Here is a 12,220-nt window from a genome sequence, read left to right on the forward strand (position 1 = left end):
ATTATTCTCCATCTGCTTAGAGAAGCAGACATGCAGGGAAGATGCAGGAGAGTATCTCAAAGCCAGTTCTGTTTATTTAAAGATCCCATTCTGACATGTTTTAAGAATTAAAAAAATAATGTTTCTTCCACAAAAAAGTTATATTACATTTACATGCACTTTACTCATCAAGATACAATCAGCTTTCTCCAGGAAGCTAATTTCTTTAATGTGGTGTAAACCAGAATCCTGGTTTCAGTGGCCATGGAAGGGGATTAGAGAGACCTGAAGTTTCCTTGTATTAACCAAACGCACATCCACGGCCATTTGTACTGCAGAATCAAGTTACTTACAACTGCCCTCTTCTCTCCTCTACCCTCCCCGCAGCTCCAGCGACCCCCTCATCTTCTGTGTCCAAGGCTTCAACAGCACCACGTGACAGCAGCAGCAGCAGCAGCAGCAGTCAAACACCGGCAACCACGAAGTCGAGGCCCAGTGCGGGGGCAAAAGCCTACCCTCCACCCAGGAAAGTGCCTCGGCCACCTCCTCGCTCTCCGTTCCACATGGTGAGCAAGTTGTACCTCTTGAAAACTGATGACTACTGAATGGCACTCAATAAGTTACAAGATACATAAAGCTTCTCCCACCATGAAATAAACAGTGGCCTTTATTTACCTCAGTGTCAGAGAACCAGGCTTTTATATTAGTGACCGGCCTTTATTTCTAATCTCCTGTTTTCCTCAGGCAAACAAACTCCAACCTTCCTCTATGTTTACCTGTTGTCTTGATAAATTCAGTATAATGGCTATTTCCTCAGTGCAGCAAGAGTCACATCAGGTGTTTCCATGGAGATTAATTGAAATTTCAGACCCTGTAACTCATTTCAAAGTATTTTTATGAGTTCATAAGGGTGTTGATATTGACTTAACTTATGTATGGCATGCAGATTTTCTACTTCACATAGTAATAAACCATAAACCAGATCTGTTCAGAATGTGTGGTAAAATGTTCGTGTTACATGAGCTGCCAAACACAATATTATACCAACATTAACTGACGGACTTCCCCTCAAGTCTGTGAGTCTGTGGGTGCGGTCCAGACATCCGGATTCAGCCAATGTTAGCTTGAATGAAACTCAGTTAAAGTCTTGCAGCCTTTTCGTTATTGAAGGCTTTTAATGTGAAAAAACCCCAACAAGTGTTGAGTATTGATAACAATAGCTTAACATCGATAAAGATGAGATGAGTATTAAATATATGATTTATATTCAAAAGAGAAACTAACATCAGCAGACAGGTGAGGGTAACATGACTCTGTTGTACTGATGAATTACTGCTGTGGAAATGTAAAATATTAAATTTACCATGTGATCTGTTGGCTACAGGTAGTCTCTCCTCGGCCTTTATCGGTGACCTGCCTTTATTTGCTGGTGCTGGCTATTATTGGTTTTTACATGAGAATGTACAGTACTCAGACAACCATTAAAACATGATCAGTGCTGTTTTAACCACTTGTATCACAGCTGACTTGTATCACCTGACTCTTGTTTACCTTCCTTCTCCACAGTCATGGCTAGCAGAGAGTCACAAACAGCAGCACGACAGCCGGCTGGACTTTATCATTCGAGTCAACGAGCAGCACTGTGGAGCAAAGCCTGTGTACGGCCTGGAGGTTTTGGACTTCCTGACTTTTCTCCCCAGTCTTCGTCCCTCCCCGGCCGCCCAGAGCTCTCAGGGCGAGTGGGGCCGATCGGGTCACAGCAGCTGTCTGTTCGCACAGTGGCAAAACAAATACGACTACTGGTGTCAGAGTCATGCTGTGAGAGAGGCCATCCACAGCATCGAGGAGAGGCTGGGGCTGCTGAGTGACATGATAGACAGGTAGATAACTGATAGTGATTTGTTTCCTACATGATGCATTACCGAGGATACAACAGCTTTAACTTAAGGGAAAGATTTGTGATTTATCTTTTTATTTTTCTGTGTTCATTTTAGGTACACATTCGTGATTCCCCCTGTCGAGGCTCCTCCAATCTCCATGCACTGCTGCCATCCTCCTCCCTCCCTGAGCCACAAACAGACAGTCTTCTCCTCCCTGCTATCAACTCAAGTTGCCCCACTCACTCGCAGTCTCCATCGTATCCAGTGTAACATGAGGACCCAGTTCCCGGACCTGAGGCTCATACAATATGATTGTGGTGAGTCAAGATGCCTAAAACTGGATTTTTTGACTCCATGGGCAGAAAAACTCAAGCAAATCTTTAAAGAAGGAAGAGCTGATATTCTTTATTGTGCTCAAAGAGCAACTTAACACCCTATTTTAGCTGGATAATACTGGATAATAATAATAAGTGGCACAAGTAAAGAAAACCACAGTGATATCGATTTAAAGTTTGCTGCCAAAAGCTGCTGGTCAAACCAGACCAAGTGAGGCTGTAGCAGTGAGAGTCCTGAGTGTATTGATTTTCATTTGTAAGAGGAAGAATATGTTATTTGTCATAATGCTGTCTGCCTTGTCTCACTGATAGCAGACAGAGGTCTACTTATTATTCATTTCAAAAGCCCTGCTCATAAAATTGCCTTGTTAAATCAATTTCTTTTATTGATGTTAAAATGGATGCTTCACGTAGACCTGATTTAGATGAGACCTATTACCGATAGCATGAAATAATCTCCTTGATTACTTCAAGATCAATATTCAAAAAGTGCCCCATACCTGCCTGAATGTGCCTGCACAGTAATTTATTATTCAAATGGGGATTTGTTTGCTTTACTAAGTAATTTGTGTTCCTATTGTGTCCCCCCGTGTGCAGGTAAGCTTCAGACTCTCCACACTCTGCTGCGAAAGCTGAAGACAGGAGGCCACAGGGTGCTGATCTTCACTCAGATGACGCGTATGTTGGATGTCCTGGAGCAGTTCCTCAACTACCACGGACACATCTACCTCCGCCTGGACGGCAGCACCCGCGTGGAGCAGAGACAGGTCAGTCAAATAATCATGTGAAAATTGTGTTGTCTTTCATATACACAAAAGAAAGAAAAATATTCATCAAAATATCTCCTCTGTGCACCTTCTTTTCTTTTCTTCTACCTCAGGCCCTCATGGAGCGCTTCAACGCAGACCGTCGCATCTTCTGCTTCATCTTGTCAACTCGCAGCGGAGGTGTGGGGGTGAACCTGACCGGGGCAGACACTGTGGTTTTCTACGACAGTGACTGGAACCCCACCATGGACGCCCAGGCGCAGGACCGTTGCCATCGTATAGGCCAGACCCGAGACGTCCACATCTACAGGTGACAGTGCTGCTGTTTACCTCTGAGTTCACACTGACCACAAAAGTGTGTTAACATGAGCAAAAGATGAAGGAGACAACTAGACACTTCAAGAAAATGGATAAATTTTATACAGTCAGAGTGGCGAAAAGGCAAAGTCTCTTTAAATTCTTGTCATATCTGGTCTGTTTAAGCTTTCACTTTGATTTTGACCTTAAGTACATGATTAAAGCAACCAGTATAAAGGACGGGAAAGTGGTTAGATTCAGTTCAGATTAAGTGGAAAAATTTGGATTTAGGTTAGTGTCAGTGGAAAGCAGGTCTGATTTCTGTGGCGCACAGTGGATTTTTCAGACAGTCAGTGCAGAGAAAATGAGAGAAGACACAGAGGGTTACAACATTAGTCAGACTGTGAACCCCCTAATGTCTTCAGCTCACTTGTTTTGTCTAACAGCCCAAAAACATATTGAGAAGCTGGAACCAGAGAATGTTTGACTTTTTTTTTTTTTGCATAAAAATAGCTGCTGAATCATTTTCATTCCATCGATTTATCAATTAATCCACTAAGGTTGTGGTATTCGCTTCACACTGCTGAACAACTCCACAGCCCCGTAAGGAATAAATGTGATTTCAACAACATGTGAAGGTTTTTTGTTACCGTTCCTCTTCAGGCTGATCAGCGAGCGCACGGTGGAGGAGAACATTTTAAAGAAAGCCAACCAGAAGAGGATGCTGGGAGATATGGCGATCGAAGGAGGAAACTTCACCACTGCCTTCTTCAAACAGGTAGGAATTCACCGTGAGTCCGCTTCGCACAAACTGATGATTCATTGGGGTTTTTCCACACAAAGGGACAAAGGAAACCGCTTTTATTGCAGCATTCACCACGTCTCACTATTTCTAGCAGCAGCTGTAAGATAATAAAAATAATAATAAAATAATAATTAAAATGAGATCAGCTGTGTTTCTCTCCGGGTTTCTTTCTAGTTGTCTTTTGCTGCCTTTCATAACTGGTCTGTTAATCATGTGATGATGAATCACCATCTAAACAAACGTGTAGCTGAGTGTTTGAATGACATGCATAAGACACAGGCTCTGTCCTCGTACCCTTTAATTAAATTGGTTCAGATCGACCTTTTCATTAATACCACCACGGCAAGTACGCCGTCGTCTCTGTATTTTCTAATTAATGCACTAAATAAATGACACGACTAGCACAGCTGGTTGTCGGGAGTATGTAGCGGTGATAATATCAGTACATTAGGCGGTTCAAGTGGCTCTTACTTTTGTTTTTCCTCAAGTACAGAGAACCATTTCCCCGGCGCTAAATGTACCTCATTTACATTTCGTCCCTCAGCAAACCATCCGAGAGCTGTTTGATATGAATGACGGAGAGAAGCGAGAGATGGCCGTGGAGCTGTCGGTGCCCCAAGCTGAGGAGGAGGAGGCCGTCAACAAACAGAGCACCACCATTCTGGAGCAGGTTAGAGACATCTCATGGGACATAACACCTACAGATATTATGTATTTAGCACCTATCTCTTGGTTATCGTCAAAATCAAACACTTTTTTGCAGCAGATTTTAGATGTGAACTGTGAAATCTACAGGACAAAGTTGGACAATCTCCTTGACAGTACACAGAGTATTGTGCAGGGTGCTTTTAAAAATAATCCAGTGAATAGCAGGACGAATATAGAATTGCTGCCTATCCTCAAAAATAAATTACTCCCTGTGGGTAAATAAAGTTTCTTGAATTTAATTGAATTTAAAAGTCTCAAAAACAAATTTTAGAAAAGAAGAGCTGTCTTGTGATTTGTGTTGTCCTGTATTCAGACCATCAAAATATGTCTTAAGTTTTGTGTAACTGCTGTATTTGATACTATTATTTGATTATATTTCTAATTGATTTGATTCTTTCAGGCCCTGTGCCGTGCTGAGGACGAGGAGGACATCGTGGCAGCCTCTCAGGCCAAAGCAGAGCAGGTGGCAGAGCTGGCGGAGTTCAACGAGAACATACCGCTGGATGACGGAGGGGAACAGGAGGAAGTGGAGGAGCTCTCCAAGGCTGAGCAGGAAATAGCTGCTCTAGTGGAGCAGGTGAATAATCATTCAAATCTGTAAATGAATTATTAATCGGAATCGAGAACAGAACTTTGGTTTGGCTCTTGAATGAAATCTGGATTATACATCTATAACATCACCTCACTGCCAGTTGTCTGGATAGGTGGGGGTATTTCACATCATTCGGGATCGTGTTCTGCTGTAAATCTGAAGTATATCTGTACAGTTCGTCTGTGCTCAGCTGACGCACCATATTCTCTACCCTCCTCTAGCTCACTCCCATTGAACGCTACGCCATGAACTTCCTGGAAGCCTCATTAGAAGATGTTTGCAAAGAAGAGTTGAAGCAAGCAGAGGTAAGGCCACATCTTCACCTCAGTTTTATATTAAATAAAATTTGTGTGTTTGATAATAAATTCAACTTCAACTTAAGACTGATAAATTGTTTAGGCTATAAAATATTGGAAAATAGTCAGAAATGTCCATCACAGTGTCCTTCATTCATGTAAATATCTTCCTGTGTGTTTATAGGAGCAAGTGGAGGCTGCCAGGAAGGGCTTGGACCAGGCCAAGGAGGAGGGGCTTAAACTTCACGCCTCATCTGACGATGACGATGACGACTTTTTGTCACCGCCAGCGTCTGTGGAGCCCGCTCAACCAGCTCCTGCCCGCCGTGGTCGTAAACCCAAGGACAAGGACAAGATAGTCACCTCCACAAGGACCAGTGGTCGGCTTCGTGGCGCCTCGCCGGAAACTGAGGCTGAGCCTACGACCCCTAGAGAAGTGCCTGAAAGACCCCGTCTTGGTCTGAGAGGACGAGGAGCTGCCAAAGACACAGGTGCTGTGTCTACCACCCCGTCACGCACAGACCATCAAAAAACCTCCTCATCAACAAGACTCCAAGACTCCACCAAATCTTCAAAAGCTTCATCACCTGCCCGAGACCACCAGACCACCAAAACCAGGACTCTACCAAACCGCTCCCATCCCAGTCCAGTGCCTTCCCCTCCCTCAACCTCACCCCCTGGAGGGAAACAACAGGGTGTCATGGAGACTGATGGCAAGAGCTCCAAAGCCGGCAGAGAGGACAAGGAGGCGGAGAATGAGAGGAGGATATCTGAATCGTCGCTCGAATCCAGCGGCCCGGCGGACAGTCAGACAAAAGATGATGACAGCAAAGACCACAGCTCCATGTCTCCCCCCTCCACCAGTTCCAGGTCGCCTCGCAAGCGCCAGTCTGCAGATGGTGAAGTCCTGCGGGGCCTGGTTGAAGACTCCCCATCAGCCAAAGTGTTGCGGAAGCTTCCAGGGAGGCTTGTCACTGTGGTGGAGGAGAAGGAACCGAGAAAGAGAAGGCGGCGTGGAAGCGGCACTGGAGGTGGAGGTTCTTCAGAAGAGGCGACTGCGGAGGAGGCCGCTGCTGGATTTGTTGATGAACCAAACAAAGACATCACACCACCGAGCCCTGACAGCAAAACTAAAGAGACTGTTACCAAACCCCCTCAGGACCAAGACTCCACCCCGAGTCCGTCAGTGCAGCCACAACCTGTCAGAAGTTATCCTCCATATTCTCCACCACATCTTTCTCCTGACATGCCTGTGCTGAGAAACCTTCCTGTACGCCGCAGGTTGGAAACTGAATCTCGCATGGCCGCTCAGCTGGGAGAGCAACACCAGCATCTAGGTCGAGGACGGGGAGGAAATCAGTCCAGGAAAACAGACACGCTGCCAGGCAGAGACGCCACTTCAACCTCCTCAGAGTCCAGCGTGAATTCTCTTGTGACACCTCTGAAAAGAAAGAGGGGCCGGCCCCCTAAGACCCCCCCGAGGTTACCTGAGCCTGACAACACAGCGACTCCTTCCCCGCAGCCCACCTTGCCAAGTGAGGAGGGGAACCCGCCTCTCTCCCCAAAACGGAAGAGGGGTCGTCCCCGCAAAGACTCCACAACCACGCCCGACACTGTTAGTGAAGGACAGAACTCTAAAAAAGAGACCGCCACTACTGATGTATCTGGTTTATCAAAAACTGATGCTGGCACAGAGCCAGCATCATCAGAGACCCCCACAGCTGCTGTCATCAGCACAGGTCAGGCTTCCCAGTCCACCACAGCTGAGGAAACGGACACTAAGACTGAGGTTTCAGCCCCTGCTCCAAATCCAGCACAAACCTCCACACCAGCCTCAGCTTCGGTCCAAACACCACCTGCACCTGCACCCCATGTGACCCCACCCCTCCCTGTGGCCGCCTCCACATCAGCCTCAACCCAAACCGTTAGTTCAGATCCGGCTACAGTTCCGATCTCAGCCGCAACATCAACCCACATTTCCTCTGCATCCTCTTCAACACTTTCCACATCTGCTACCATCCCAGTCACTGCTACCACAACTCCACCTCCACCTCCACCTCCACCTGTCAGCACCGTTTCATCATCTCCTCCAGGTGAAAAACCAACACTTCCACCATCTACAGCTCCCATAGAGCCAAAACCTTCAACTTCTACAGCTGTGAAAACAACAGGATCAGACACTGCCAAAACTACCACGGTTACCACACCAGTTGCAACTGCACCACCCACCACGGCTGTCAAAGCAGTTCCAACATCAGTCCCCGCCACAATAATCACAGCAGCTACAACCATAGTATCAAAACCAGTAAGTGTTACACCAGCAGTCACCACTACAGTGAAACCAGTCACAATAACTAAAGCTATTGCAGCAAAGGACTCGCCACAAGCCTCTGCTCTGTCACCTTCAACGTCTGCTCCGACTACTGTAAGCTCCGCCCCAGTTGCCACTTCCTCAAGCCCAGCTACACCTTCACCAAAACCATCCTCAACGTCTTCCCCCACTACAGCAATAACTACGACAACAACAACGAAAACAGTCCAAGCTTCTTCATCCAACTCAGCAGCAACTATGACAACACCTGCAGTAAAAGGAGTACAAACAGCTCCATCAAGCCCAACAACAGTTACGACAACAACTCCAGTAAAGATGGTGCAAGCAAGTTCATCAAACCCAACAACAACGATGACAACAGCCCCACTAAAACCAGTGCAAGCAGGTCCATTAAACTCAACAAGTTCGTCAACAGTCCCAACTACAAGCCCAGCCACGTCTGGCAGTGCTTCTTCAACACCACCAACAAAAACAGCTGCCACATCTGCTGCGAATACAGCTCCATCTTCTCCAGCCCAAACAAGGACGCATGAAACAAGCACCAACGTCCCAGCCAAACTGGTGCAAACAGTGCAAGAGGCTGCACAGGAAAAAGTAGCTGTCAAGTCCCCAGCAGTATCTCCCAGTCCAGTCTGCACCCCTTCCCCAACTACAGCCCCCGCCAGTTTTACTACAGCCGCAGAAGCAAAGGTGGTTGCAGTAACTTCGTCACCCCCAACAGGAGTCGTCAAAGCAACAACACCTGCAGCAGCAGCCCCCTCCAAAGAACACACTTCTACTACTGCTCCCCCTGCACCAACTGCAGAAAAGACTGTCAACATCACGCCCCCAGTAACAACTGCCACAGATGCTGTCGCCACAACTACGTTAACCCCAGAAAAGTCAGTTACAGTTGATTCCACAAACACTGTTGCAACTACCCAAGTATCCACTATCACAGCTGCTCTTGAGCCAGTAACGACAACCACAGCTGCTCCTCCTGAGACCACCCCCCAAAACTCTGCACCCACAGGTGTTTCCCCAGAGGTGTCTACACCAACCCATACGGAGGCCCTGCCCCAGATACTAACATCTGCTCCTTCCAGTGTTTCATCTGAGAAACTATCTACAGAGTCTAAAGTTTCTGCTTCTAAAAGTGACTCGGACCCGGTGACAGAAATGGAAGTAGATGCTGTGGCGGCCGGAGGGACAAGCAAGGAGGAGGATGACAAAAAGCAGGAGATCTGTAAGTGTCAGCCTAAAAGGATAAAGGTGGAGAGTTCCTCTGAGACCCAAGACTTGGAGCCAGGAAGGGATGGTGCAGACGGAGAAGCAAAGACTACAACCACCCCTCACAAAGAAGAACCTAAGCAACAGGTTCCAACAGTGGAGGAAGCTACTGAAGATCAGAAACCTCCCAAACAGAAAAGGCCACTTAGTCGCCAGAGTAGCCAGGAGTCCACTCGCTCTTCTTCTCCATCATCTGGAGGCTCTACCACAACCCTCACTCGCCACGCTCACCACAGGAGGACGTATGAAAACAGACATCCTGCAAAGAGGAGGCGAGTAGACGTCACCTTAGAAGGGGACGAGGAGATAAAGGAGGAAGGTGGGGAAATAAAAGAGGGAGGCAGCAAGGAGGACCTCACCACCTCTACCTCTCGGAGGAGGCACTCCAGGTCTTCCTCATCCTCCTCCGACTCAGACAACAGCGAGAGCAGGAAGGAGCACCGGCTGACTCGCTCAGCCAAGAGGAGGCTGCAAGATCAGGAGAAGGAGAAGGGCAACAGCCGGCCAGGGAAGAAACCCGGACACAGCACTGACAGAAACGCATCCAACAACGCCAACGCATCTACAGGCGGAGAGTCTGGCAGCGATACATCTTCTGTCAGGATCACCAGAAAGTCTGCGGGATGTCAGCCTTCACAAGACAGTAAAGCTCAGACGAACAGCGCCCCCTCGTTGCCTCCTGAGCCTGAGGTCCTGGGGAAGAGATGCTCAGCACTCAACGCAGCAGCCAAGCTTCTCGCAATGAAGGGCAGAGTGGACACCCCCGGCCACACCACTCGGAAAGACTCAGCAGCCAAGTCCACCGGGACTTCGCCTGCCTCCTCTTCTGACAAGAACCAAAAGCCTAAAAACAAAAGTGTACCAGCTTCTCCTCAGAGCAACTCTGTAACTCTTACTAATAGTAAAAGCAGTGGCAGCAAACCCTCAACACCCAGTCAGTCAAGCCGCTCTGCTTCCCGCTCCACCAGGCAGTGCCCCGGTTCTCTGGTTCCGCCCCTGGAAGGGGAGTACAAGAGGTGTAAGCCAGAGGAAAAGGACAGGGGGAGCAGGAAGCTGTCAAGGGGAAAGGAAGGCGAGGCTGAGGCCCAGTCTCTGTCCAGGGGCCACAGCGCCTGCAGCAGCATGAGCAGTGACGGCGAGGGCGACGGCGGCGGACGCAGCAGCAGGAGTCGCAGCAGCAGCAACAGCAGCCAACGGACCCATAGCATCAGCTCTCAAAACACGGAGCACAGAGAGTCCCGCTCCCGCGGCGCTTCCTCCGGCAGCGAGCGCGAGAGGGACCGCAGCTCGGATCGGATGAAGAGCAGAGACAAAAAAGAGAAGCAGGGCCAACAGCGGGAGAGCCGCAAGGAAAGCAGGAGGTCTCAGAGGCTCTCGCAGGAGGTGACCAGCGGTTCAGGAACTGAGGGGACACCGGACAGGGTGCTGCGGAGCGTCGCGGCACTCGCAGCAGTGCAGGCCCGGTCACCGGCCGCAAGCACCCGCTCCTCTGCCAGTCAACAGCGTCACAACAAGACATGATCGGAGTGCCAAAGGGAAGCAATGGAATCCAGAGTGTTGTTGCAGAGCACGATACGAGAGCTCGTCATGACCTCCAAGGTTGCTGCTTTGTCTGCACTCTTAACAATGCAAGGGATCTGAGTGCTGCACAAGCCAGGGACCTCCCTGCCTCTTGGGCCCTCTCCCTTTCCAATTGGAGCTGGTCCCCTCACCAGCTCAGCTATTGTCGGCTGGGGGAAGGCTCAGGGACGCTGGACTGAGGGTAAAAAAAAATGTGGCGCCATCATTGTGCGTCCCTAAACAGACAGAGAAATGGTGCAGTGGATAAATTCACCACTTGGACTTGAGGGGGGGACAAAGGTGCAGGAGGTAATAAAGGCAAGTTGTTAGTTCACATAATGTACTGTACTCATTAAAGACTGGAACACTCAGATCTTATGTGTTAAGATGGGATTATACAGCACCCTCTATCAGGGTTATAAATGAAAAGTCATTTGTGTGACATAAACTTTCGAGTGACCAGTTGTATTGTAAGTTGGAGGTTTTAGAAAGTTTGGTTTTGAGAATTTCGTCAGCTGTCCTGACTTGTTTCTTTGTAGTCAGTTGATAAGTTATGCATATTTTATTATTTCTTCCAGGGTATTAGGAAGAGAAACAGATCTGTCAATGTGATCTTTGCTGCACTATGCTGGAGCTTGTCTTTGCTTGGGTCCCTTCTTTTCCATGTCGATTTCTGTTCATTGGATTCATTTTTAAATCCAGCCTTTGCATTTCTCATTTGCACATCTGATAACATGGCCCTCGGCTTTTTGAGTACATTGTGGTCTAGTAATTTGTTTTCTTTTTTTTTACATCAACTTGAGTGAAATAATTGGTTCCTGGTATCTCACAATGTATCGCTTCCCGTTTGGAAATGTATTAATTGAAGTCGCAAATTGTCATGGAAGACGTCACATCTGGAGACAAAACCCGAATCTTCCCAAAGGAGGTTATTGTTTAAATCCACTTTGTCATGTATTTATATTGAAAGGGCAAGTTAATGTTGTTGAAATTAAAGAGTGCCTCTTTGGCCAAATGGGTTTGAACCTCAGATTGCCTTGTGAAACACCTGAAGCCGGGGTGTTGAGCTTCTATTTAAAAAAAAGAAAAAGAAAAAAAAAAAAAGAAAAAAGCCAAACAAAAAAAAAACACACACCCCAACAAAAAAAAACATCAAGAAAAACACCCTGTGCATCAGTGCTACCAAATTAATGTTTCTTTTTCACCTGAGTTTTTTTTTTTTTTTGTCACGTCACTTCATTGCTCTTTGTTCATGTAAAAAACAAAAAAAGCAAAAAAAAAAATTTACTTGGACAAAATATGTGAATAAAATTACTGGTACAGTTCCAGATGACTGTAAATTGTCGATTTACTTTTGGACTTGTCGAAAGTGATTTTGAGCAAAGGTTATATTTGGAGGG

At 47.2% G+C, this 12,220-nt stretch overlaps 1 protein-coding gene across 2 annotated transcripts in view; it reads left to right on the forward strand.

The window, feature by feature from the left end:
* The window catches only part of srcap (Snf2-related CREBBP activator protein), a 35,542-nt gene extending 23,382 nt beyond the window's left edge, over positions 1-12,160 (forward strand). For both annotated transcript variants that reach the window (XM_087174117.1, XM_023406856.2), the window contains 10 exons: positions 367-545; positions 1,546-1,859; positions 1,974-2,176; positions 2,792-2,961; positions 3,075-3,271; positions 3,922-4,036; positions 4,608-4,733; positions 5,172-5,348; positions 5,585-5,668; positions 5,844-12,160. In XM_087174117.1, the coding sequence (XP_087030243.1) occupies positions 367-545; positions 1,546-1,859; positions 1,974-2,176; positions 2,792-2,961; positions 3,075-3,271; positions 3,922-4,036; positions 4,608-4,733; positions 5,172-5,348; positions 5,585-5,668; positions 5,844-10,781 (6,503 nt within the window). In that variant the 3' untranslated portion in view covers positions 10,782-12,160. The remainder of the gene's footprint in view (positions 1-366; positions 546-1,545; positions 1,860-1,973; positions 2,177-2,791; positions 2,962-3,074; positions 3,272-3,921; positions 4,037-4,607; positions 4,734-5,171; positions 5,349-5,584; positions 5,669-5,843) is intronic.
* The last annotated feature ends 60 nt before the right edge of the window (positions 12,161-12,220 follow it).

This window comes from Seriola lalandi, unplaced genomic scaffold (genome assembly GCF_002814215.2).
Source record: "Seriola lalandi dorsalis isolate HSWRI2012SDOR001 ecotype SW California unplaced genomic scaffold, Sedor1 jcf7180002054317, whole genome shotgun sequence".
Lineage (NCBI taxonomy): Eukaryota > Metazoa > Chordata > Actinopteri > Carangiformes > Carangidae > Seriola > Seriola lalandi.